Raw genomic sequence first — 26939 nt, 5'->3', positions numbered from 1 at the left:
TGAACACTGTATTCATTTTAATTAATAGCAATGCAGAAATATCTTCGGAACAGAATTCATCTCACAGTGTGTTTCTTTAGTAATTCCTCTGCTTCTCCAGTCTCCCTTAAGCAGCCCTGAGATTTCTTCAGCACTCTCTCCAGCTCCTGCTGAGACTCCTCAAACCTCCTCCTGAGGCAGTTGTTGGCTTCCTCCTGTCTTCTCAAGTCCCCAACTTCCTTGAGCAAAGCCTGAGAGAATGGAAGGTTGGTAGCAGCAATCGTCATGGGTCTCTTTGGCAATACAATGTAATTATAATATTTGTCGACTCTAATCTGCAGTTACCTCCTGGGTATTTTGACATTCTTGTAATCTCTTTAACATAATCAGCATTGTGGCTAATTCAGTCACTGTGTGGCATCCTGCCACGAGTGCATGTATAATACCAACCTGTGCTGAGCCCTGAATTTCAGCGACTCTCTTCTGCAACAGACACAGGTCCAGGTTTCGGAGCACCTTACTGCTGGAGAGCGCTCTTTGCACTGTGTGGTGGTTCCGCTCAATCACTGATAGACAGCGCTTACAGCTTTGCTGCTGGTTTAACAAATCCTGAAACAACCAAAGGAATGTTTTGTTAAATATCTTGACATTGATGCATTTTAATATGTTAAACCTGGTATGTTTTCCTATATGGGGTTACTCTACAGAAAGGTAACAAATATAGGCTGAAACAACAAAAATGAAGGTTACTATTTTGGTACAGAAGGAGCCATGAAGATTTTAAAAACAGATACGCTTGTCTTTTAGCCACATGTTGGTTGAGTAATCATACAGACTTTAAACAACCTCTGAGCAGAATCAACTTATTTTTCGAAAAACAAGGCAATTCGTGTGAAAACCAGTTAAACCTGTTAACCATGTATTGTACACTTAAACAATATCTTGTCATTCAATCTGACCTGCCACTTGTGCTTTTGTTGCGTCTGAGAGTCTGCATCTCTCTCAGATGAAGTGATGCGACTCGCCCGCTCCAGGGCCTGGTAAAAACCATTGATGTGTTTTTCCATCTCTTCCAACAGCGGCAGTAGAACATGACACTCCCTCACCAGGGACGGGCACCGCTCTCTCACCTGGAGTCAAATCATCACAGCCAATTAATAAGTAACACAGAAAATGACATACAAATGTCATATACAGTGAATCCATGAAAAGAACCAAAAGACAAAAAAAAAAGAGGAAAGACGCTTGAGACTGCTATCACACCATCGACTGTATCACACAAGCCCTGAAATGAGTCTTACCTTGCTGAGCTGGCTTTTGGCTGTTGCCATTGTTGCCATGACCCGGGCGGCCTCATCCTGCGGTGCATCCTTGGCGAGGAGCTGAGCGCTGCGGGCGGCCAACTTGTATTGCGTCTCCATAGCAACAACCTTTTGCTTGGTATTCTGAGATGAGACGTGCAGGTAAAGGGCCAACTTAAAGACACTCTTAAAAACTGAGAGCACATCCATCAAAAATGCTTCTGGCGATGCAAACTGAGAGACACAAACTGATTTTACATCAAGGGATCAGATGAGCTGCTCTCATGCTGACATTGTAACAAAACACAAAATTGGAACTGAAACCGTGTTACACAAATTACGTCATTTATGTAGATGATCTGCAAATCCTGTGCCAGTAAAGTGCTTGTTTACAGCAGCTTATGAAGGCACACTCAGTATGATAATTATCTCAACATCAAATATGATGCAAATAAGAGCAAGTTTGTGATCGTTAGATATGTCATACCATTTTTCCTAATTAGTTCCAATAGGGTTCTGCGCCTAAAGTGTCAGACGAGAATAAATATCTTGTCCTCCACATTATGCGATCCAAAAAAAACAATATTGACAATGTTGACATGTTTACTTGATTAAAACAGTTTGTATCCTGCTCTATACACTGTACATTTATCCACTCAAAAAAACGTAGTATAACTTTGAACCCCTTAGATGGACGGACAGATTAATGAGGGGGTGATTGAAGAATGTTTTTAAAATGGTGGTATTTCAGCCTGTTCCTGTAATAAGAAACATACAGTATCTATAGATGTATGAGCAGAGTGTCACTTCAGACTTTGTCTTTCATACATGTTGTTGTTTTCAATATTTATAACTGCTGTTCCATATTCATTGATGCTGCTTTTGTGTCTCCAAAGATGAATTACATCATTCTTTCACTTCCAAAATACTGAAAGAGAAATTCTTAAAAAAAAAATATCTTCTGTTGAAATTGCACTGTTGTGCGTTTTTGACCTTTACACATGCTGGGCAGCTTCTCTTACCTCCACATCCTGCAGAAAGGCTCTAACATTGAGGAAAGACACGTGAACGGGAGCATTGAGCTTTGTTTCAGCTGTATCAAGCAGCTCTTTGAGGGCCCATACAGCCTTGAGGTGATTTTTCCTCCACTTCTCCAGTTCGTCAGAATGTGCATACTATAGAAAGGAAAAAAAAACCAAATGTTCACTTGTGTTTAGATCATAATTTTATAAGTAGTTTTATAATTTTCATTAATTATTGTAAAACCAAAATAGAAATAAATCTGTCTGACACAAATTGACCCAGTTATCCATTTTGTCTGAGGTGCAGTAATTTCAGAAGTTTTTAATTGATTACTTGTTTGACTTTGAGGAAGAGCTCTCTCCATCGTCCGTTCAAGATCAGCAGTTGTTGCTTGAGCTCAAGTGACACCGTGTCATCACACGTCTCAATGAGAAAATTCCCGGCGTCGTTCATGGATGCATGCTGATCCATCCAGCGGCTGAGATTCCTGAAAAATTCCTGAAAGGCAGACACAGCAAGATAGAGGAGAAACAAAGACACAAAGAAGTCGAGAGAAACAAAGAACGAGTGTTAAAGAAAGAAACAGACAGCTAATCAAAAAATGAAACAAAGAGTGAGATTCAAAGAAAGAAACAAAGGATGGACAATAAAAAACTGGGGTAATTAGCTGTCTAATCCTTGGTGGGGATGTGAATCTGCGGTAACCATGGCAATGCGACAACAGGCGTATCCTTGGTGGCTTGTTGTAAGTCACAGAGATCATTGGATACTCGAGTGGAAAATGTTAATAGGTTTCAAATTAGAAAACGAAACGCTTCCGACTCAAACAAAGTAAACACCATCGCTGCTACTTAAAGTCAAATAGATGTGATTTAACAAGTCAGGGTCATACCCGTTTGGTGTTTTCTGGTTGGCCCAGAGCTTCCTCAGCGTCCTCCAGCCACACCTGCAAGGAGGCCACGGTGGATGTGTACCGCTCCCAGTTGGACAGCACCTCCTCCAGCATGCTCCTCAAACTGCGGACTTCCATGGACAGACTCCTCCACTGAGTCACCACCTCCCGCATGAACCTGCGCACCCCTATCTCACCTTCGTCCACTGAAAGAGGAAGAAAATAAAGGTGAAAATGACTCCTATCCCGTAAAAATGATGCTCCTTGGCTGATATGTCCTGTGTAGTTACAGCTACTTTTGCATATGACATAAGTAAAATAGATTTTTTTTTGTTTAAACGAATGACTGTGAGTAATTTTGCACCAAAAACCGTATTTGTGATCGCCAAACAAGAATTCTTTTGTGTAATTAGTATTTCTTCTCTATGTTTTTTCTCTCTACCTGTTCACACTTACTTCAAAATACTGCAGAACAAAGTGAGACTGGTGAGGCTACAAGCCTTTGCAGATGAAACTCTGACCTCAAAAACCTACTACAGAGACATGCATCATCTGTGCTTGTGTGCCGTCTTTCTTTGCGGAATAACTGGACGGTCTCTTAAGCCCTGTACCAAAAACTATTTTCAGCCAGTGGCACAGCTGGTACACAAAAACAAATACACAATTTGATAATATTCTGGAATAAACACTGAAAACCGACCAATCAAAGACTGCGATGAGTGGAGCATATCACATGTGGGGTTGGCCAATCAGACCCGAGACGTCCTGACTTCTCTGCACGCCTCACTTCTCCACTCTGCATACCCTAAAGCTACACACCGCCGAAAGTTGATGAAACCAACAAGCTAGCTCAGTCTTTGCGCCCTGAGACCTGCAGAAGTGGAGCAACCCCTAACTAGCAAATGGGGTCGTATTCCCCACTGAGAGCTGGGAGTGGAGGAACCTCATTTAGCTGTAGCCTGCAGACTCTCCTCTTCTTTCAAATTGTTAAAACGGTCAGGGGCACACAACCTCGGTTTAACGGTTGTTAAAAGGAAAATAAAGCAGAGGTACAAAATATAATTGTGACATATCTCATGTACATTGTTGCAAGATCTTTGATTTTACTATGTCAGTCACTGAAGAAAAGAGAAATATAACATTCCATGTACTAATCTAAATGTTTCCCTCAGTATTCTAATGTATTATCTCTAATCGCATTACAATACTCAGAGAAATCTTCTAAAGCACGAGGGTGATTAGTTGATTAATGGACACTATACGTGATTTTAAATCAGTATGATAAAGGGGACAGATTAAATATGTTGAGTAGTTTGGCCATTACAATAAAGGATTTCTATAAATACAGTTACATACGTATATCTCTGTTACCTACTTCTTTAGGTTGCTAACAAATGAAAATGAAAATAAAAATTAAAAAACTGATGATAAAAGTTAAGCGATTTGGGTTTTTTATATGATTTGGTTCTTGTAATCCAAACTATTTTTTCTCTGCATTTTTTTTCAGCGTGTTTCGACTCTGTTGCAGCCATCTTATCTTATCTCCCCAGAAAATTTCACCATGTGAAATATCAGACTTTACATTTCGGTGTGAACCTCTCACCTGAGCTGTCAGCACTGACGTAGGCCTCGGCTGACTGTTTCAGGGACTGAAACAACGCCTCGTAGTTTTCAAAGAAACGTTGCTTCTCCACAAATGTCTGATGGAGACAAAAACCCAGTAATAAAAACATTATACTGTGGGAACTGACCAGGATGACATCAACACCATAGTAAAACTATTAGATAAAACGACCGAAGCAACTTTAAACTAGTAGCTTACGATATAGTTGTGGAGCATCAGTTCCACGGACTCCTGCTGGCCGTATTTGATGATCCAGGATTTAAGTTTCGACTCGGCGAGAGTGAGGTAGGCCTGCATGTGATGTTTGTTTTCCATATATTCCATTTTAGCCAAGTGGATGCTGGAAGACGTAGAGACAAAGTTCAACCTAAAAAAAACAAAAAAAAACATGCAGGATATCAGAGGTGCAGTTTGACCCTTGCATTCTTCTGTTCCCTCAAACAGCAAAATGTGAAGCCATGATAAAAGGGCATTAGCATTAGCATTGTGTAAATAAATGTATTTTCTGGACATTAAAGGGACATCAGTAGGTGTTGTTGTTTACCTCTCAGCCATATCTTGAAGCTGGTCAGGAGGAACAGGTACCCCACCAACACTTCTGTCTTTATGGATTCTCTGAAAGACCTGCTGGTGACTGTCCAGGCTCCTCAACACATCCTTTACAATGTACAGCAAATCAACATGTAAAAAAATGAACGTTATCACAATGGATCAATAACACCAAGCAAATGTTGTAGGTTGCCTGGCATTGTGTGTTTGGCTTTGTGCAAACCTTGTGTTGCTCAAGGGCTCGGTGCACCGTGTTGGCTGTGACCTCATGCGCCTGCTGGACAGTGACTTCTTGTCGGAGGGCTCCTTCGGCCTCGTGCAGCCACGTCCCGACCATATCGAGGGGAGCGGGCAGAGACCTGTCCAGCTGAAGATGCCAAGCCAGGAGCTGCGATGAAAACAACAGTAGAGGCATCAAAGAAAGGCCCTTAAGGAGCTGGTATCCTCAACAAAACGCAACATAGGACAAGCATTGCACATTAAATATGATGTACTCCAGTAAAAAAAAAAAAATCAGGGCATAAAACAAATTGTGAGTTAAAAAAGATACCGTGAACAAATACAATGGAAGCTGTGTCTGGATATGAAATGCTTTAACTTAATTTTGTACTCCAATTGTTTGTTTATTCAAGAACATTTATTATTATTTATTTCTTGATAATATTGTCATATGGAAAATCCTGTAAGATTTGTGGAGCTTTTGAAAAGAGAGAAAATGGAAATAAACTAAATATCTTCGAGTTATGTCACAAGCCAGGATTATGTCTTAAAAATTTAATTCTGAAAAAAAGGAGTTGTTTATATTGTAGAAAGAATAAAGTAAAAACAGGTATTGACAAAATCTACTTTGTGGTCCATAAAGTCATTCGGAGTGAAACATACTCCATCAATAACTCTTTTAAAAATTTACATTTATCTACTTCTATTCAAACCTTTTGACCTTTGCGAACAGTAAAACCTGTACTCGTGAGATATTTTCTTCATTTCAACTCGTGTCACCCAAAGGCAGCTTACAAAGTGATGTCATTATGAATCTGTATGTTTGTATTTTAGTGGAAGACGTGCGCCCTGTGCTCTCCTCACCCTGTTGGAAACCCTTTCCCAGGCCTGTTTGACCAGAGCCTGATCCACCGTCAGCATCCCGTCCCTCTGAGTGGACTGCAAAGCTCCTTCCACCTGCTTCCTCATCATCTCAAGCTGGACACGCAGACTCTTGAATGTCTGATCAGAAGAAATGAACAATTTAAAAAGGTGCCCATCACTAATGACAGGATGTTCAACGGCAGTCAATTACACGATATAGACATCAGAATAGCTTCTCATTCAAAAGGTGCACCCTCTTCCCATTGGGATCTACGGATAATTGCCTCCAAATACTATTCCTCTGTCTGGCTTCGGCGTCTCGGTCTTGTACAAAGAAAATGAGGATACCTCACATGCTGCTGAATATGGAAAGTATCCCCAGGCTTTGGTGGAATAAGGCAGATTTCCTGCAAATATGACGGCTGCTGCCTGATCCCCACAGTGTGATGGCACTGATTAGGCTAATAATAGGAGCGTCTGTGAACAGTTTAAAACGTGCACACGCACGCACACATGCACACACGCACGCACGCACGCACGCACGCACGCACGCACGCACGCACACACACACACACACACACACACTCTAACCTGGTACTGTTGAGCAAGATTGCCCTCAGTCTCCTGAGCCTGGACCGCATCTCTCTCCAGTTGGTCGAGCCACATTTTCAGCTCCCTCAGGCTTTTTCGCTGCTCTCTCTAGGAGGTTGGGGTGAGGGTTGAATGGATGAACAGGAGGATAGAAAATGGCAAGGAGGGGAAATAAAAAGAGCAAATAAATAATACGGGTAAAGGAGAAAAGGAAGACAAAAGAGGAAAAGTTGAGAAGCCAGATAGGTAAGAGAAATTGGTAAATTGATTGTAGAAGGCACTAGCGAGGAGACAGAGCGTGTGCTGTGTTGAACGTGGTTTCCCCTAATCCTCTGTGTCTCCCTGTAGGACAAAACGTCAAAAACCCACAGCTGCCAAAAACACTCAGCTTAAACAAGCTATTTTGTCTAAGACCCCCTACTAACATTTCAGTGGATTTTAAGTAACCATGACGATAATACTATGCTGCTGAAAAGCCTGTGTGATAGACTATTCAGTTTGAGAGCTGCTCCGTCTCAGCCTATTCATCTTTCTCACTTCACATGGGTTCTTTCATGAAGCCCAAACTTTAGTGTTTATGACAGCTTATGACATTGAAATAGATTGACTTATTGCAAAAGTGAAACGCTCTATTATTTGTCATATAATCCTCAACATTATTCCTGTAAACGCTGCTATAACCAGTTTCAGTGACTGTTTACTTAAAAAAAAGTCTGTTTTTATGTGAAAAAACAAATAATAATAAACATGCAGGGGCTAATATTAGGGTGTGAACAAGAACTGTCACCAATGAACAAAGCCTCTATTAAACACAGCGGCAACATAAAAGCCCAATCGGTGTTGTAAGACAACAAAACATAGTGTGACATGGAAGGCGAGTGGTTGGGGCGGCTCTACAGCACATCACAGACCTGGACACTGTTAACCTTAAAAACAGGCAGCCTCTATTCACAGAGCTTTCCATCAAATATGCTGTATCAGTGCACATTGCCGATGCCAGAGGCTCTCATTGTCATGCTAATGGCACCAGGAGCCTTAGCGCTAGGTGGTAACATTCATAAATGGCAATATCACATCTTATTATACCGGACTTCCTTTTGTTATTATGGCCGAGAAGCCCCGGGGCGGGAATATCACATCAGATACTATAAAGAGGCACTATTATCACGTAGACGCTGACATGCAAAAACAATGTTTAATCTCATCCATGTGACGTACAGGAGGCAGTAATACAGCAATTGAAGGCAACCGGAAAAATAATAGAATAAAATAGATATGGAAACTTTGAATAAACATGGATGTGAAAGGCACTGAGCTGCAGAAGATTATTGAGTACTTTCCCTGAGGGACCTGAAGTTACTGTATGACCTACCTCCAACATTTCCTCTATATCACGAGGGGCAAGATCATGCTGTAGGACAGAGGCAAGCACAACAACCACAGAGAAGCAGTCACCATACCACAACAAAAAATAAATAAAAACAACAGAGAGACAGAGACAGAGAGGGAGAGAGACAAGAAGAGAAATGGACACAAAACACAAAAACTGACGCGGAAGTCAAATTACAGTTCATTGAACCTTCCAAGCTGGGGCCACAGTGAAGTTAATTGTTGATGGAGAAAACATTACTTTAATTGTAGAGATCTTTTTTTTTTAAATAGATTCAAACACACAGGCATTCCTTAATTGAACACAAACAAAACAAAGAATAACACAATGTCATCTTGATTATACACATTACGCTGTTTGACAAACTGACCGTGGGAAGTTAAGAAGAAGACAAACATTGCAGACGATGCAGAAGAAGATAAGCTGATGAAGGTGATAGACATTTCCACACTGTTGGTTACCTCTTCCACTGGGTGTCCCTCTGAGTCGCTATGCTTCGGTACAGGGAGATGTTTCAGGAATTGGGCTACATATGTCATGACAGATTTCTCATCTGGCTTGTCCACATCCACGTCTGAGGAAGAAATCAAAGACCACAAGATGAGTCAGGGGTCCCAGAAAAACTTTATGAGCATATAAGAATCTTTTTCCTGTATGAAACAGACATCTTGAATGAAAGATGTCCTCAATGTTTCAGATCGGAGTTGTTTGGAGGTTCCACGTTGCTGAACCTCGTGGCCTAATGGACCTTAATTATACTGATGTTAAGCTTGATTAGTCTGAGCTCATTCAGAGGGGCAGGCGTGAAGGGGCACAGATGGTGTTTGGCTTTGACACTGAGGTGCACATCTGATGCAGTATCAGGCCCATTATTGCAGTCATGTGTTCAGAAAATATCCATCCACTTGATGAGAAGAAACACATTCAAGGAATGTTTTCTGTGAATTTCAAATTTCAAAAATATGATATTTAGACCATTTTTGAACAGATGTCAAAATCAGCTGAAAAAAAGTCATTATGAGCCCAAGTTCTTCAAATAATAATGTACTATATGTGCCAAAATCAACCTTTATTGCTCATAATTCAGTTTTATAGCGTGAATGGGGCAGTTTTAGAGTAGCTTAATATGATGACAGTAACTAAGAGCTCAGATACAAACTGCTGCTGATGTCATGTGCGGTCATTTGTCTATAAAACCACTTTAGTGTTATGTTCATATATTTTATTTATTTGAACACTTTCTGAGCCTAAAGGTGATGACACAGTCCAGGACAGTTACCAGAAATCTGTAACCTGCTTCTTTGGATAGATGCAGCTCTTCACATCTATGAAAATGCAAAAGGGCCAACAGCCCCTCTTCACAATATTTTAAAATATGACCAAAATGGATCTTTCTATCATAGAGGCTGCAGATCACTCTCTTGAAATATGATGGGAAAAAAAGTGTGTATAACATCATACATGCCACAAAGCAACTGATCATTTGACAAGTATGATTTTCACCAACTCTATATTTTTGTTGAGTATTAGTACACTTTTTGATTCACACCCCAAAAAAAAAGAAAAGAAAAGAAAGAAACAGCAGAGGAGAAAAGATTTTTTCACGGTCTGAAAAGGTCATTTGGTCCCATGACGTTGTGGGAAAGTGTGTGACTGTCACTGGAAACTAATTCCTGCTCAGATCAGTTTTCATAAACTTAACAGCAAAGTCTCGAGGAAATGCTAAAGGAAATGTTATTTACCCTCTGGGTCAAGAAGCTGTGGAATGCCTAACTCTGTCTCAGCCAATAAGAAGGCTTCCTGCAGATTTTCTCGATTGGGCCTCCTCCATACACGTTCCATGTCGACCACATTAGGCCGTAGGGCATGGATGACTGCGAAGAATGCCAAGCCAGTGCGCCAGCTGGGGCCAAAGTCCTTCACCTCAAGACCATGACGTCTAGAAAAACACAGAAGGTCAGAGCGGACAGCAACATGATCACGAACGCTGAAGCTTTCGGCATCCATGCTTTTCTCACGTTACACTCCGGTAACTATTAGCAATGTGCATTTGGCATAAATATTTCTCAAGAGACTCTATTAAAGGGTGCATACTTGGTGGCCGTTTGCTGGACCCATCTCAGTAAAGCCTTCCTGGCTCCACCCTGCATTGGAGGGAGAGGTTTTCTTTTGACGGGTGGGCTGGTGGTGTCGGTGCTGCTGGTGGAGCTGTCCAGTGACGAGGCGCTGCTGGATAACGCGTGGAGTGCTGGTAGACTACTGGTTAGCTCTTCAATCTGCAGGGAACAAGAACATAGATGAATTGAGCTTTCATTCTAAGTAATATTACCATTTATTATTGTTTGTCCTGTGTAAGTCATGAATGTCTGAAGATTTATTTTCAATATAAGCAAAGGACTAGTGTGAAGTTCATGACTGCAGCTAGTGGCTCAAGGATGAATTTAATTCCAAAAGGTTTTAATAGACAATAGAGACCAACAATCCATCTTCTGCACCATCTTGGTTATTTTAGTCAATTCCAGTTGACTTAGCAAACACAGACAAATAACACACAGTCACATTCACACCTTTGAGGAATTTTAGTGTCACTAAACAACATTGCATGTAAGTTTCTGGAAAGTGGAGAAAAGCGGAATTATTCCCTTGATGGTTTCGCTGTGAGGTGGGAGGGCTTCCCACTTCGCCACTGTGCAACCACAAGAGAGCATGCACAGAAAACACAGGGTTGTTTTTTCGCTGTGTAGATTTAAAGCATTAGGGGGTAAAAAGTCATTTTAAAGAATTCACTCTGAGATTGTTTTTCCCTAGCGAACAGATTAGGTAATCCCCAAAAAGATTCAGCAACAATAAAGAAGTTGGGCATAGAACTTTGAAAAAGACGTACAGCTTTGTATACGTTGTTTTCAATGGAAAATTGACGGGTTTAATGTTCATTGACTGAAGCATTAGAAAGCACTGTTACAGGCACTTTGTAGACAGCATCAAAAACAATTTGAATTGTACAATTGCATCAATTTATATAAAGTTTATGCAATGGAATTATGAGATAGAATGATCTGATCTGTGCTGACAAGAACACAACGATGTTGCTTCTGGGCTTTCAGGGGTTTAAATGATTAATGATTGACATAAGATTTACTTCTCACTAAACAACCAAAAGCAGAGACAAATTCATACATATCTTGCAATTGCCGAAACATGAAAGTCTCTTTTAATTTTCGGAAATACAAGAAAATACAAGAAAAAAGAACAATTGACTTCAGCCCATGACTCATCTGTTATCAAGGATTTATTGCTGTTCACACAATATACTGTATTTGTCAGTCTGCTCAGCAGCAAACAAATTGGGACTTCATTCAGCTCAACAAAGCCATATGTAAAATACATCAACATGTCAGTAAATGAATAACTACATTGCCAAGCGTTTCCCTTATTTATTATCCACGTGTTTGGTGGAATAATAAGTGTGTGCATGCCTGCATTTATGCTGCTGAGAGAATATCATTACATTCCTGTTGAGCTGTGCCTGCCTGAAATCCCTGAGGTGGCCACAGATCATTTTCAGTTTGGATGTTTAGAATATTTTTTTTCTCCCTCTACATTTCAAACGTCTCTCCCTGAAATTATTGCGCCGTCTTGCTTGCTAGAAACAGATGTATTTCAATCATCCAGCTCTCCTCAAGAGGAGGAATCCTGCTGATTCTTTATAACAATCACGTGTTATCAATACATTATCCAGCAGGCTTTTAGGTCCGAGTGCATTTTAATTTGTCACCTTTTCTTTAAAAGATAATGTTAAATACAGACCACAGAAGGACACACTGAGGGTGATGGGCAGTCTTGTCTTTTCATTACATGACGACAAAAACCAAGATCTGAGATTCAAACAGGCTCACTGGTGAGGGAATTGGCCGCTTGACAAAATAGGTGTGATGATTTCTATACCTTGCGAAAATAATTTGCTTTACAGTTCCCATACAAACAGAGCACAGCTTTGTCTTGCTCCTTCTCTTTAGCGAAGCATCGCTGCTTCCCAGTCAATGTACTTGATTGTTACTTTCAATATTGAAAGTTTTCTTGTTATTCTATCTACTAATTTACTGAATTTCTTGAGTGAAATCATTATCACAAGGGTCTGGAGCCGATCCCATCTGACTAAGAACAGAGACTGTGTGCAGTGTGGACTGGTCACCAGGCCGTCACAAGACAAACAACACAGAGAGACAGAGAGTCATAAGCACTCACATTCACACCTTCGGGCAATTTGAGTCACCAATTTGCATCAAATGCATGTTTTTGTGAGTCTCTGCACCAGTGTGGAGCTCAAAATGTTTTTGGTGAGTCCAAATTAGGCTCCATTGTTTCCACGGCAACATAAGACCATTTACAGAATGAATAAAATAAGGTTTATTCATTCTGGAGACAGTTTTGGGTTGCAAATTGTGTAGTATAAATGGCTTGGTCATTCTCAAAATATTTTTATTTAACTTTTGACAATTGGCCATTGATGTATATTTTTTTTTTACCTTCAGATTCTAATCTCAAAAAGACACTACAGTAACACCCAAAGGTTTTCTTTATTCAAGTATTTGAAGACAGGCTTTGGAGAGTTGAAAATAAAAGATGTAGAAGTATGCACATACGGAATTTCATGATAGGATTAGCAGTAAACAATACCTGGAAGTAGAGGATGATGGTCCACACCAACCCCAGCACGATGGATGGCCGTCCATCCACGATGTCAGTGGAGTTGATGTTCACTAACTTTATCTGTACGAAAACATAAAATCCCGCTTTCAAATAGCTCGAAACAAGACCAAATATGTGCAGTTCAATTACCAGAACTTTGCCATAATCTCATTCATAAAGATTAGCCACACAATTTTACACTCTCGCAAATCGGCTCAACTCATATAAGTGAACATTCAGTCCGGATGTAATCCACTGCACCACTGGATGCTCATCATTCTGACCATATCTCCCCCATGTCCTGAACAAACCAGAGCAATAATGTTATTAATACTGACCGGAGATCCTCTGTAGGCCGACTGGGAGCAGATAGCAGAAGAGTGGAGGAGGAGGGGAAAAGGAGAGAAAGAGTGTTCATAAGTACTCGAGATGAGTTTGATTGAAAGTGAACGCCTCATTGACGGTGAGATGGCAGATATTGTGGGTGAGATATTTGAGCAGTTGGCTGGGAGGGGAGATCTATCAACACTACACAGGCGACGGGGATTAAATCCAGCAGAGAATCATAGGAAGGGGGAGAGAGGCGGAGATGAGGAAGGAGAGGAAGGAGGGGAGTGCATCCTGTGATATGACGACGTGCTCCGTATTATCGCACAGTGGGTTATATTACTGCTGCACAACAGGTCACCATGTGGTAGTATATGTCACTCCGTATAGGTGAACAAGCATGGAGGAGGAGATTGGGGGCAGGCGACGTAGTGCGGCGGAGCGTCAGATCGTGGCAGATAAGAATATATGCAATGCATGGTTTTGATATGACAAAACACAGCTGGCTATCCTGGTCAATCAACACACACAGTGTTAGGCTGGAGTGGTTAGTGGAAGTGCTTTGTGACAACACACACACACACACACAGGAAAAAACATACAAAAATGAACATAAACAGACAATAATTTTATTACATTAGAGAAAATACATGTGTTGAGAAAACATTCAAACACAGGTTTGAGAGTTGTATATTAAAATGAAAGTTACTATTGTTAATTTTTGAATAATAATAATAATAATAATGGTAATTCTAAAATGTGACCAAAGTATTTATAGGCATTAATGGCAAATAATCACCAACCCTAGTTTATCAAACATGAGAATTTCTGCATTTCTTTGTGACTATTTTAAGGATTTTTTGACTTAGCCAGACAAAACAAATATCTGAAAATCACCTTGGACACAAGGTGGACACCTTGGATTTTTTTTTTTCATGTTACAGCCTTGAGAAAAAAAAACTTATTAGATAATGAAGCAAAACAGCTTTAATTTACAGCCGTTTGACATTGCGGGGATAAACTGAATCCCCAATTAGATACATACATTACAAGGTTCCAACAGTTACCACATACGAGTAATGAAATGGTAAACATCATGAAGCCACTGCACACTCGTTCTCTTACGGCAGAGACACAACAGAGCAGCGTGTATCACACATGAAGCGCAATGTAAATACTGCATAAACCCACATCAGATTTTCACACAGATCATATTTACATTTAATTTTCAACCTACAGATTTTACTCATTCTCACACACACGCACGCACGCACGCACGCACGCACGCACGCACGCACACGCACACGCACACGCACACGCACACACACACACACACACACACACACACACACACACACACACACACACACACACACACACACACACACACACACACACACACACACGCGCAGCAGAGTGCCCACTGACGTCCCCTCACCAGACAGCAGATTACTGGAGCAGGATTTACAGTTTTAACCCTGTCACACTTTGGGAAGACGAATCAATGTCCCCGCAGACACCAGCTCATACTTATGGCTTTATTTATGTATATCCAAGGACAAGTCTTGATGATGTTTTACAAATCTCATTGAAGGCCAGATGATCATCAGAATGATTGCACCCAAAAACAGTTGAGCAGATTTTTTTTTTTACTTTATTTCTCTTTCAACGAAGCTGTAAAAATGTATTTATTTAAACGTAAACAAGCTGTCTACTTTTCGGTTTATTTTCCATTGTTATTTTCTTTTCTCATGATTTATTGTCCATATCTACACTCACTGTGATGCATTTTGCTATTGCTCAAACTATTGCACCGCTGGTCTGTTATCATTTTTTACTGTTTTGTTATTTCCTGAAGCGTTTTTTGTATGTTTGTGTTCCTAGAAAAGAAAAATTATTGAGGTGCAAGCTTTAAATAAGCCTCGGGGATATTTGGCTTTCCTTGTATTGTATTTGCTTATCTCTTCATTTTACTTCCTTTTTTGTGTGTTCTAACTGGGCAAAATAAAACTACACACATTACCTGATATTGGCGGCGATGACAGAATCACTCACAATATTCCAATAATGACATTGTCCAAATGTTTTCCATTTAGTTTCAGTCAACCAAAGCTTCATTGGAAGTGAAATGAGAGTAAAGCCAGATATAAACTGGAAAATGTTTGCAGAGACACAATAACAGGTTTCAGAATAAATGGGGAATGTGGGAAGGCGAAGGGGAAAGAGAAACGGGTCACAACGGGTCAAGATTCAATATTCGTGCCCACGAGGCAACAGATGAGCAGGGAGGGCAGCAATATGGGTTTAAAAAAAAGAGAGAGAGAGAGAAAAAAACGTAAAAAGAAGGCGATTAACTCTTACCTTTCTCCCCTCAAGGAATTTAAGAGCTGTGCCGATGTTGGCGACCCAGTGGATCCTCTTTAGCTTCTTGCCTTGCTCACATGGCTGAAAGGAAAAAGGAGGACAAAGAACCACATGGAAAGGGAGAAATAGTCGAGATGAAATTAATAGATGACAAAACATACATTTCAGACATTTTTTTTGTATGAATGAAACACACGTTTTCAAAATTTTCACACAAAGAGAATAAAACTCAGTGATGCTAAAGACACAAAGGTCCAATCAGAGACGTGTTTGACTATAAACAACCAGATCAATAGGACATGAGCAGCTTAGACCTTAGGCAATATTGGCCAAGTAAAATCCTCGAGCTGTGTGTGTGTGTGTGTGTGTGTGTGTACTCTGATCTGTCCTTGTTAATCCCGTTCAGTTCAAACATCCTAATAAAAGCCGATCAATAAGCATTCCCATGTAATTGTGACTCATTTCACTTTTTCTCATGCGCTGCACCTCTCCACTGGCCGACTGTTGCTCCACAAACAAACAAGGAAAGCTTTCCTGGAAATTCTTTCTGTTATCTGACCAGCCTGATCCTCGGCACGTCGGCTCGGTGAGATCACATAAAAATATAATCCTGCTGGGTCAAGGGGATATGAGGCGTTTGAAGTCTGTGGCTGAATCACGTGCTGCGGGAATGAATGCGAGGCTCACCAGTTTTTGTCCCGAGAGGACTTCCAGTAGGGCCAGCAGCTTCACGCCATCCTTAATGTCCTCAAACAGGTCTGTCACCTCCAGAGGTGGAACACACTGCAAGGAAACAAATGCATTTCTGATTTCAAACAAACAGTTTGAAATTTTCCAGGTAAAAACATTAATTGGAACTTGAAGACTTTAAAATCTACAACATGTTTTATTTTTAACTCCATGTAACATTTTTCTTACAGCTTTTGTTAAGTGGTTCAGGTAAAAATCACTGTTTACATCAGAACTTTATGCGATAACCTCAAACAAAGCCCTCTCAGTTTTCCTGGAATGCAAAGAGCTGAGATTTCAGTTTAAATAGCTTTTGCAATGCACATGAAGTTATGACACAAGAACTGTTTTTCCCCTTCACATTATCCCACTTCAAGTGGCAAAGCACATGCATAAACCAGAATATAATACATATATTACCCTGTAAGACATTAATTTAAACTTGTGGAACACGGATAAGGGAAATCCTTCGAAAAAGAAATTTATTCGGAGGCCGAAATGGAGTTTGGCAGTGCTTTGCTTTACTGACAGCTGGATTCACTCATGAGCAGAAGCTCAGCAGAGTCTGAGTGGCTCTTTCAAATCCTAAAATATGCTGATGATTTCAAACTCTATCCTTCCCATTGACTTCCCTTATGACCTGACACAGACTTCTAGACTTGAAGAAATCCACATATCTCTGTTTCTCGCGACGACGCCACATCAAGGATTTCTCTTAAAGCACAGTCACATGCTGGGGCCGAGGAGGGGTTTAGAGCGGGGTAAAAGCGTTCAGACGGGCAAACCATTCACAGGGAGATTAGCAGCGAGGGGGGGTGGGGAGGGTGAGGGAGGGAGAAAAGGCAAAAGGAAAGATGTGTACATGAGTGTTACTATGTGCAAATAGAGTATGTGTGTTGTGTGTTGTGTGTGTGTGTGTGTGTGTGTGTGTGTGTGTGTGTGTGTGTGTGTGTGTGTGTGTGCTTGTGGTGGAGAGAGGAATAAAACATACAATGCCACCACAGAGAATATATGTGAGGCGTTAAATTGAGTAAAAAAAAAAAAAAAAAAAAAAATTGGCAGCGAGAAAGACGATCAAGGAGGCGAGAGAAGACTCACTAACCTCCCATCTTTCAAAATTAATTAGCAAATACTCCGGCTCCTCTCACTAATTCCTCTTCTAATGTCATTTCATGGTTTTCGATATTAGAATACGCAGACAGCACTTGCGCCCATATCATAAAGTGACAGAAGAGCCACTTACAAAGACCCCAATTCAGATAAATTATACTATGAAGCTAATTGAAGTTAAATTTACCTATTTGTTCTTTATAATCCCAAAGCTAATGAGGAAATTTCAGACTAATTACAAAATAAGAAACTAATATTCATTTCCTCCGCTCAGCAACCTGTGCAAAAATAAATAAATAAATAAATCAAGGACTTAATGAGCTAATTACATACGAGTGTCTGGGTCATAATTGATTGTGAGCAGAGGAGTTTGAGGATTTGCTCGCCTGTGCTCTCACGTTACTCCCCTGGTAGGTTCGACTCAGAAGATTCCAAAAGATCAACAGCGTGAAAGATGAAGGGAGGAGCAGAAAGAGGAGAACAGAGGGTTTCATTTGAAATTGCAATATAATCAGATTGTTTTCATCAAACACCTTGAACTTGACAGTTTTCTGTAAGTCATTGCTTCGCATGTGAAATTAATATGTGCAGAACAAAATCTAAAATAGGCAAATTTCCTGATCATATATTATAAAAAAAAAGATTATATTTGTATCAAAATGCAGACATGTCCAAAGCTTGCAAACAATACAACTGGGCTGCAAATGTTAATAAAATAAACAGTAAAAGGAACCTGGGATTAATTCTATATCAAGCCCAATTACTTTTCATATTCTATTATCTATATAATTATTCAGTGTTGGGTATTCTGATTTAATGTAGCCGTGTCAAACGAGGTGATCAAGTTTCAGACGAGAGCGAATCAGTAGTTTGCACAAACAGATGTGATCTTGTTACTGATTTTTTTTATGTCTATAGAAAGCGAACTGCTGCAGGCACAACCGTAACTGAAAAAATATGAGATTGTTGTGAAATTACAAGCTGGTGTCAAATGAAAATGTGCCTTTTAAACTGTAGGGCTTCAGGAAATGCCAGTATGAGACAGAAAAGAAAGAAATATGAATCACTCCAACATATTGTATACTATGAAAACATGTGTAATAGGTACAATATAGTTGACAAAAAGTACATATTGTTAAAAACAAACTAATATGGAATTAAATATAACACCACCAGTGTAAATGATCTCAAACAAAAAAATTGAGCCACACTTCAGCATGTATAAAGTACTCATGTATGAGTTACAATCAATACCAATGTCTTAGTGACACTGTCTAATGATTTATTGAGAATCTCAGATTAGTGCCTCAGAAAGCTGAAATTTGCTAATTAGCATTAATCACAAAGTATACAGAGACACTGAAAGGAAATGGGGTGTGTCGATTGACAAAGCAACACTGCTGTCGATACAACACTGTTTGTGCTGACAACGACTTGAGAAAGGGTAAACTGAAGGCCTGCAAGCTTCGCTGAGAGGTTGAAAATTGAAAAAAAAAAAAAACCACATCCAAGAAGCATGTGTAGCTGAGCTTCATACTGCGTGTCAGGGTTTGAATTTAGTGTGCATGAAGAAGTTTCCCACTAACCTCTCATATCCATACTACTCGCCCCCCCCCCCCCAAAAAAAAAGAGGGGGTTGGGTGGGTGTGCATGGGAGTAAACAGGAGCTTCACTCACTGCTGCAGTAATCTCTAAGAACACTTGGTTCACTGATTACTGCACGAAAGCGGTTTGCCTGGAAAACGCTTGAGAGGCGGGGAGACCTCTGCCGTTCACACTGGCCACTCCTTAATTAAGCTTTAACCCTCTCAGAAAGGATTTGTCAAAATGGAAACTTGGGGTCCAGTCACTGAATCCCTCCACGCTCCCACTTGTCACCCCACTGCGGAGTGTGACTTGAAAGCTTGATACCCTTAAAAAAAAAAAAAAAAGTGCTGTTTTGAGGAAAATGCAAGGAGAGAAACCACGCAATACAACACCACCCGTTATCTAAATGAAAAACAGTCTACAAAAACATGGCCCGGGTACTCTCTTGCAGTTTATATCTTTGGCGAGTTAATCTGGTGAACTACTCCAAGTAATGAGAGTCATTAATCTTCTGTATAAATTACCGGCTCCAATACATCCCCTCTCATCGAGAATCTTTGTCAGAGCTCATAAGACTTCTTTTGTTATACCTGTAGAGTGGAAAAGTAAGGGGGAGGGGATCAGTGGTGAAAAGGAAGCCTTCATGCTATGTCTCAACTCACCTAACGATTAATCACACACCTTTAGGCGTTGAATTAAAGACCTGTGATAACTGGAGTGGCCTAATCATCTGCATAGCCAAGGGCAGGATCCATCCCTCTGAGAGCAAAGCTAAACCAACTGTTAAAGCTGCTCCGTCTTCCCTCCGTCCAACCTCTGTCTCACTTTCACACCATTTCCTTTGCTTAATTTGACTCTTTGAAAAGGTCCCTTTCTGCGCCGCGATACATCATAGTTTTCCATATGAGAATAAACCTATTCAATGTGATTTCAACCTTTTATTTTCATACTATTGCAATAGAAAGGCACCCTGAAGAAACCTTTCATACATAGTTAAACCTGTTGTTTAAACCAATTAATAAAGCTTCTCTCTTTTCTTTTCGTCCTCTGCATCTCAAATCATTTATGTGACTAAACTGGTTTTCAGATGTGGTGTCAGAAGTGGCGCACGCTGGTCAAAATCAAAAAGAAGGTCACTCTGCTCGCTCAGGGTCGAACCGTAGAGGTCATGAAAAGAGGTCATACGAAACACTGAGACCCACAATTAAACAGCAGATGGCAGCAATACTTGAAGCCAAGAGATTAGCGACAGCAGTGAGAGCAAGTGATAGCCAAATACTGCTAACCTCAAATACCATGAGGGCGAGTTTGTGAAAATGCTGCAGAAGTCCTGAGTGAGTCACATCAGTGGGGATATATAGGTTGCTGTCATTTACCAAGTCCAGTTGAGATCAAATCAAACTGCATATAGACCACAAGTGATGTTAAAGAGAGTAAAACCCAAGGTCACCATTTCACTTCCACTGTCTCACAGAAGATTTTTTTTTTTTTTCATTCTTCGTATCAGTTGTAAGACACTCTTCCACGCTACTCATCAAAAAGCTCTCTGAGCATTTACCAAGCTGCCGTGACAACCAGGATGCATTTTTGAAGACAAATATAGGACAATCAGTGTCACTATGGTAACGTCAGGTATCAGGTGAAAAGGGTTAAACAGTTTCATGATGGGCGAAGACGACGACGATGTAATTTGATCAGCAAGATGGAGAGAAAAGAGTGTGAGGAACAAATACGGTTATCTCTTCCAATAGAACTGTGACCATATCACTAATCTGTTAATTAACTGAATTGGTTAATTAAAGTGAATTTAAATGAAAAATCTAAATGACGTCTCCAGGATCTTTGTCTCTCTGGGTTGTTTGGGTTTGTGCTGAATGAAATGAAATTTCGTTTTAGTCTCTATAGTCTCTTTTCCTAATCACTCAAACCCAGGTTTGAATGACTGCAACAAAACAAAAAGACAACAAATCTGTTCCATTGGATGATGACGCCTTAATAAATGAACAATCTACTTACCTTCAGGGTTATTGAAAATTTAAGGCATTTAAATATTGGCCTGTGAGTAATTTTCTGCTGGCACGATCCTGACACATGATATTTAATAGTACTTCAAGGTTTATTCCCTTCAGAGTGCTTTTCAAATGAATTTTCTGCTCCATGTCACTGTAGTTCAAGGCCTCCACAGCTGTCGCAATCAAACAGGGAACCTTGAGATGAGCGTCACACATTGAAATAGCACTTAATTGTGTTGCACTGTGGCATATTTGCCTTGTCCAACCCATCTTGACACTCAATTTATGGAGTAATGAGGATATTTGAGGGGCCTAGAGCAGTCTGATACAATAATTACAGGCATGCGATACCGCAAGTGTACTACTTTAGTGTCAGTTAAAGATATACATCTGTCCAAGGAGACAAATGAATGGTGGGCTTTCACTCAAAACTATCTAAAAATAAAATCTAAATTGGCCCATAATGAGATAGACAGGTTACTAATATGTAATTTACTGGCTTGAGCTTGCAGGAAAACACAAAATACAGTTTAATAAATGCTGAAATGTGAAAGCAATTAGAGTAAGGGTAAATCCCTGCTAGTAGCTATACAATATTTAAAGGCTGAACGAATAACAAAGGCATGCATGCAAGAATACCCGCATGTATTGCAGCGGTCGCAGTGAGTCGTAACTGTGCTTTGGAAAAAGGAGAAAAATACCAAACACATGGTGGATGGGGAAAAGAAAAGTTATTCAAAGTGAAAAGCGATGGTATCAGGAAGTTTCCAATCCACAAACAACAGCATCTGTGTTTGTGTAAATGGACAACACAATGCTGGCAGGAGCAGTGGGAATCAACCAGACTCTCTTACCTTTGCCAAGTGGGAATTGATCCATTTTGTGAACGTCCTTTTCTGCACAGCCTCCTGCTCATCTGTAAACGAGAGCCCAGAGCACCACTTTTCAGTCACAGGCGAAAATAAACAAAGACGGGATTAAAACACAGGCTTTTCATTGTCAGTTGCAGTGACGGTTTACTGGCTGTGCACTGGCTGCACAGTGACTCTAATTAACTTTGATGCTTCTGTCTAATGTGTCTGTACACAGTCACATCAAGTGATACATTACACAAACTTACTAAGGAAAAGCGTTTGACATTTACGGATGGCATTTTCACGAGCCTCTCAGAATAGACAGAAAATCCGGCTCTCAAAAATGCCCTTTAGATCAGAGAAGGGCAACGGTTCTTCCCATATCCTCCAGGATCTATAAGAGGGCTTCCTTCATTTCTGACTACAGTTCAAGCAAGTCATCCATCCTACTGTTGAGTGGTGCTATCACAACACATGAAGCAACAACTGTTCTGATTTACCTACACATAAAAGGTGGATGTCAATTCGTAGTGGCGGGAACGATAAAGGCCTTTTAGTAAAGGTCCAATCAATAGCATAGATGTCTGCTGGCTATTTTCCCGAAACAGCCTCTTCACTTAAAAGAAGACAGGACAATAAATCAAGTCATGTCCTTTACGTGTGCACAACAAAGAACACATATGATGAATGTCATCATATGGTGATCAAATCATCAAAACCAGAATTTGAATCCCTTTCCTAAAGCACCACAGTGAAATATTATTCTCTGCATTGAAATAAGAGATGGACTTCCCCCACCAACCCCCCCCCCCCCCCCCATCAAAACACATCATTATAAAAAGTAAGGAGGGGTTGATATGTTTTTCTGACTTTTTAATCCAACGACTGCATTCCAGCTGCAGCGTATTATTCCTGAAACCATTTGACAGGAAAATTCAATGTAACTTGCAGCCAATGCAAAAAAAGAAAAATGTGACTTGGGATTGCCAAATTCATGTGCAACCGCCACATACATCCCTTCAGAGTGTATGCAAGCCAATATAACTGGAACTCAAAGGATCCTATCATGCACAGTAACTGGCACTATGGGTTTTTTTTTTTTTTTTTTTCGTATACGCCACAGAGCAATATCCTAGAGATAAGCACATTATCTGACACAGAGCTTTCCTCTACCTTAATGAAATATGCTGACGGCTTGATTACACACAAGTTGGTTAGTGTGTCACTGGGCACTATGGACAGATGTGAACAGGGAGGGAGGTGTGTGTGTGTGTGTGTGTGTGTGTGTGTGTGTGTGTGTGTGTGTGTGTGTGTGTGTGTGTGTGTGTGTGTGTGTGTGTGTGTGTGTGTGTGTGTGTGTGTGTGTGTGTGTGTGTGTGTGTGTGTGTCATACATAATGCAGATACATTCACGCATAGTCATACGTGCCACTGAGCAGGTCCCTGTTCTATGAATTAATCTTTTGATTGGGTCCAGGTGTAATCAAATATTGATGGGCGGTAATATTGGATGAGAATAGGAAGAGATTTAGTCAGCCGCATCCGCCAACAGGAACATGTATGACGGAGAAAACGCCTGCATGTGTGCGGTGCCAGCCTCTCGGTCTCAGGGACGAGGTGACTTTGAACTCCAGCGCACACTCGCACGCAGTCGCACTTAAGCACACACGTGCACACGCTCACATTCTTTCAATATCACAAAGGGTAACAGCCATCCACGGCAGCTGAGCCTCGCAGCAGCGGTTTGACACAGTTGATTACTTTCTGTATCATAAGTCTCATCCACAGCCCCTGACTTCCCACTCTGACCCCCCACTGTGAAGACGTTAATGAAATATAATTAAATTCCAGTTTCCTGCCTCAAAGGCTGTGTCTGGCAACAAGGTGTACAAAGTCGTTGAAGGCTGTCAAATATTTAGCAGCCTTGTGGGTCTAATTTCATCACAGTTTAGTGAGATAATGTCATTAATACAAACTGATGAATGAATGGTATCCAGATGTAGACAAGCAGATGCAAACAGCTGCAGGGTCAGACAGAGAGACAACGAATCGAAACATTTTGACAGTCAGCTCACTGTTTATGCAATAATCACAGTGAGTTTGTGCTTGTTCATTGGGTTTGACTGCTTCACATAGTACAGGCTATAAGCCTAGCGTTCTCCACACTGCAGGCAGACACACACACACGCCAAGGTGGAAACGCCCCCCTTTAAATGTCTGCCCAATTCACTTGATATAGCCTCACATCCCTTTGGAAAAAAAAAAAGAAGAAGAAGAAGAAGAAAAATCCACCCTGCAGGGAACTCTTCATGAGGAAATTACACTGCAAAATGCACACACTCACACACTTTGGCAGGCATGCAGCAGGCACGTACAATCCATGCTGCAGTGCCACGCTAAAACACACACGCAGGACGCCCCGTCACATACACACATCTACTTCTTCTCCGCACACTCTCTGCTTCAGTCACACACAGCCATGCACTCACTCAACTTACCGCGGAGGTAGTGGTAGAAGCCCGCCACCAGGTTGAGGGATGTGTTCTTTTTGGGGGAGACTTCGCCCCCTGCTCGCCGTGCCATCTTGTCCCTCACACTACGCTTCGCTTTTTTCCCGCTTTCATGGGGACGACGAGAGGACATCCACGGCCACCTCTGGGAGAGGCAACACTTGCCCTTGCTCCTGCCCTTGCTGCCACTCCCCCCCTTCCTCTCTTTTTTTGGGGACGTGTCTTTAAAGAGCTCCCTGGAGCAAAGGACCTCCTGAGATGACAGCGGCAAAACTGTTGCTTTGCAGCCGAGCAGCCAGGAAGCATTCGCGATCTTGTTTCGCTCCTCGTCTCTTAAGTCATGCTGTCCTCTGTCCTGTCCTGCAGCAATGGACTGCAGACTCTGTCAAGACTCTGTGGTTTCCTGCCTGTTAAGCAGCTTGGGAGTGTGGCGTGAGAGTACGCGTGATGCAAAGACTGTTTGTGTATGTGAGTGAGCAGTGCGCAGTGCCGGCTTGGCTTGCCTCAGCATCAATCTTTCTTGCTTAGTCCCTTTCACCCTCTCTCTCCCTCCCTCTCTCTAGCACTCTCTCTCTCTCTCACGCACTCTCTACCTTGGTCCTTCCCTCCCACGTTTTCTCTCTCTCTCTCTCTCTCTCTCTCTCTCTCTCTCTCTCTCTCTCTCTCTCTCTGTCTCTCTCTCTCTCTCCCCTTCTGTCTCTGTCTCTCTCCCTCTCTCTCTCTCTCTCTCAATATTTTACTGTAGGCTGCAGGAACAATCCACTTCCCTCCACTGGCCAGCCAATCAGAGTGTGTGGGAATGAGTGATGTCACAACTGCTTCGTCCTTATTTGAGGAGGGAGGGCTGAGGAGTGGTGGGTGGGTTGAAGGGGACCGTTTAGCAGGTTAGTAGGGGAATAAGTGCAAGCTCTACTCTGACAGCAGCAGAAAGGCAAGAACACATGCTCAAACACGGCATCGGGACAGATGAGCAGGAATTCCCTGAGAGCTTCTGGTGTTCTTAACACCTCTCCTCTCTCTCTCTCTCTCTCTGTCATCCATACAGAAACCATGCGGCGCTCTGAGGCATGCAGCTTTCTACTCTGTAGAGCCTGCAGGGGAGCAGACTATCACTGACAGTCGTCCTGTCTGATCTACCACTCGACTCCCTTCAGAAAGGGTCGCTTTCATCAGAACCACACTCGCAAACAGTACATCTGTCTATTTGTTATCTCCTGGGGAGGGCGTACTAAAGAGTGGAAAATACAAAAGAGGAAAATGCAATAGTGAGGTTCAGATAATATTCAACATGCAAATGCATCGAGATAAGAGCTTAAAGCATCTTTTGAGGGATGCAAAAACAAAGGGAGGTCCAGAACAAAGAAAACATTGTCAACTGTGTTTCAATTTATACTCATTGTGATACTGTGAGCTGTACTGCAGGGGGAGGGTTTTTGTCTCAAATCAGGTAAAACAAAAAACAAAAAAAACAAACAAACACCAAAGACAAACATAGCATTGTTCATTTGATTACTGTGATTTCAGCATCTGAAAGAGCTACTTGACTTGATACTAGGAAGGAGACAGAAGGCTACTCATGCTTTTGCACCAATTTCACATCAACTCTTTAATACATATTCATGCCTTGTTCTCGGAGGACCATAAAAATCCATGCCCTTTGGGTGGACATCTCTCTGTGATGTTACACAGTATTTGCTTTGCCTTCGGAGCCTGACACAGGAGTAACAGTCTCACTGCTGCAGAAAAAAAAAATGCAGCAGAAAATGAACGTGTTGCAAGATATGGACTCCTTTTCACTGTCTGATTAGTATCTCTATGTCTGTCTGACCTGATGCTCCCTCTTATGCAGCCTGTCAATTTCTCTGAAATGTGTTAAACAAACACAGGTATGCGGCGTGCACACACACACGTACACACAAAAACATACAGCCAGTAAGAGCTCTGGCAATATTAAAAGCAGGGGGCTTCTCTTTGAAACCATATTCAGAGGCTTTCCTGGAAAGCAATATTCACGCTGAAGAGGCTGTTGGGTCTTATATCAGCCTTAAGGATGAAAGGACCATTCATCATTTCTGTGATTTTTCCCTTTTGTTCTTGGGTTCCCCCCATAAGGGATTTTAATTATGAAAGTCATCAATAACCAATGGCAGCTGTCATCCGCTATCTGTCTGCTGATAATCACACTGCTGACACTCCTCCCTCTAACAGCCCTAAAACTGGCCGTCATAATGAAATCATGAGCCCATTCCATGGTCGTCTTTCTGACGGGAGTGTATTTCGGGGTCTGTTTTACATTTCTGCACAGAAAGTATAAACACTGTGTATG

General features: G+C 41.2%; 1 protein-coding gene across 1 annotated transcript in view; it reads right to left on the bottom strand.

The window, feature by feature from the left end:
* The window catches only part of syne1a (spectrin repeat containing, nuclear envelope 1a), a gene marked incomplete at its 5' end in the record, with an annotated part of 119062 nt that extends 94376 nt beyond the window's left edge, over positions 1-24686 (bottom strand). The window contains 22 exons of the mRNA XM_080513806.1: positions 66-230; positions 430-588; positions 939-1109; positions 1281-1424; positions 2303-2455; positions 2637-2801; positions 3196-3401; positions 4799-4895; positions 5018-5186; positions 5364-5476; positions 5592-5756; positions 6452-6589; positions 7043-7150; positions 8894-9006; positions 10175-10371; positions 10527-10708; positions 13110-13202; positions 13460-13480; positions 15810-15893; positions 16500-16595; positions 22105-22166; positions 24602-24686. Coding sequence (XP_080369932.1) covers positions 66-230; positions 430-588; positions 939-1109; positions 1281-1424; positions 2303-2455; positions 2637-2801; positions 3196-3401; positions 4799-4895; positions 5018-5186; positions 5364-5476; positions 5592-5756; positions 6452-6589; positions 7043-7150; positions 8894-9006; positions 10175-10371; positions 10527-10708; positions 13110-13202; positions 13460-13480; positions 15810-15893; positions 16500-16595; positions 22105-22166; positions 24602-24686 — 2886 coding nt within the window. The remainder of the gene's footprint in view (positions 1-65; positions 231-429; positions 589-938; positions 1110-1280; positions 1425-2302; positions 2456-2636; positions 2802-3195; positions 3402-4798; positions 4896-5017; positions 5187-5363; positions 5477-5591; positions 5757-6451; positions 6590-7042; positions 7151-8893; positions 9007-10174; positions 10372-10526; positions 10709-13109; positions 13203-13459; positions 13481-15809; positions 15894-16499; positions 16596-22104; positions 22167-24601) is intronic.
* Positions 24687-26939: the final 2253 nt, after the last annotated feature.

The sequence above is a fragment of the Blennius ocellaris genome, assembly GCF_963422515.1.
Source record: "Blennius ocellaris genome assembly, chromosome: 18".
Classification (NCBI taxonomy): domain Eukaryota; kingdom Metazoa; phylum Chordata; class Actinopteri; order Blenniiformes; family Blenniidae; genus Blennius; species Blennius ocellaris.
Note: the sequence above shows the minus strand (reverse complement) of the source record. Positions and strands in the feature narration are given on the sequence as shown.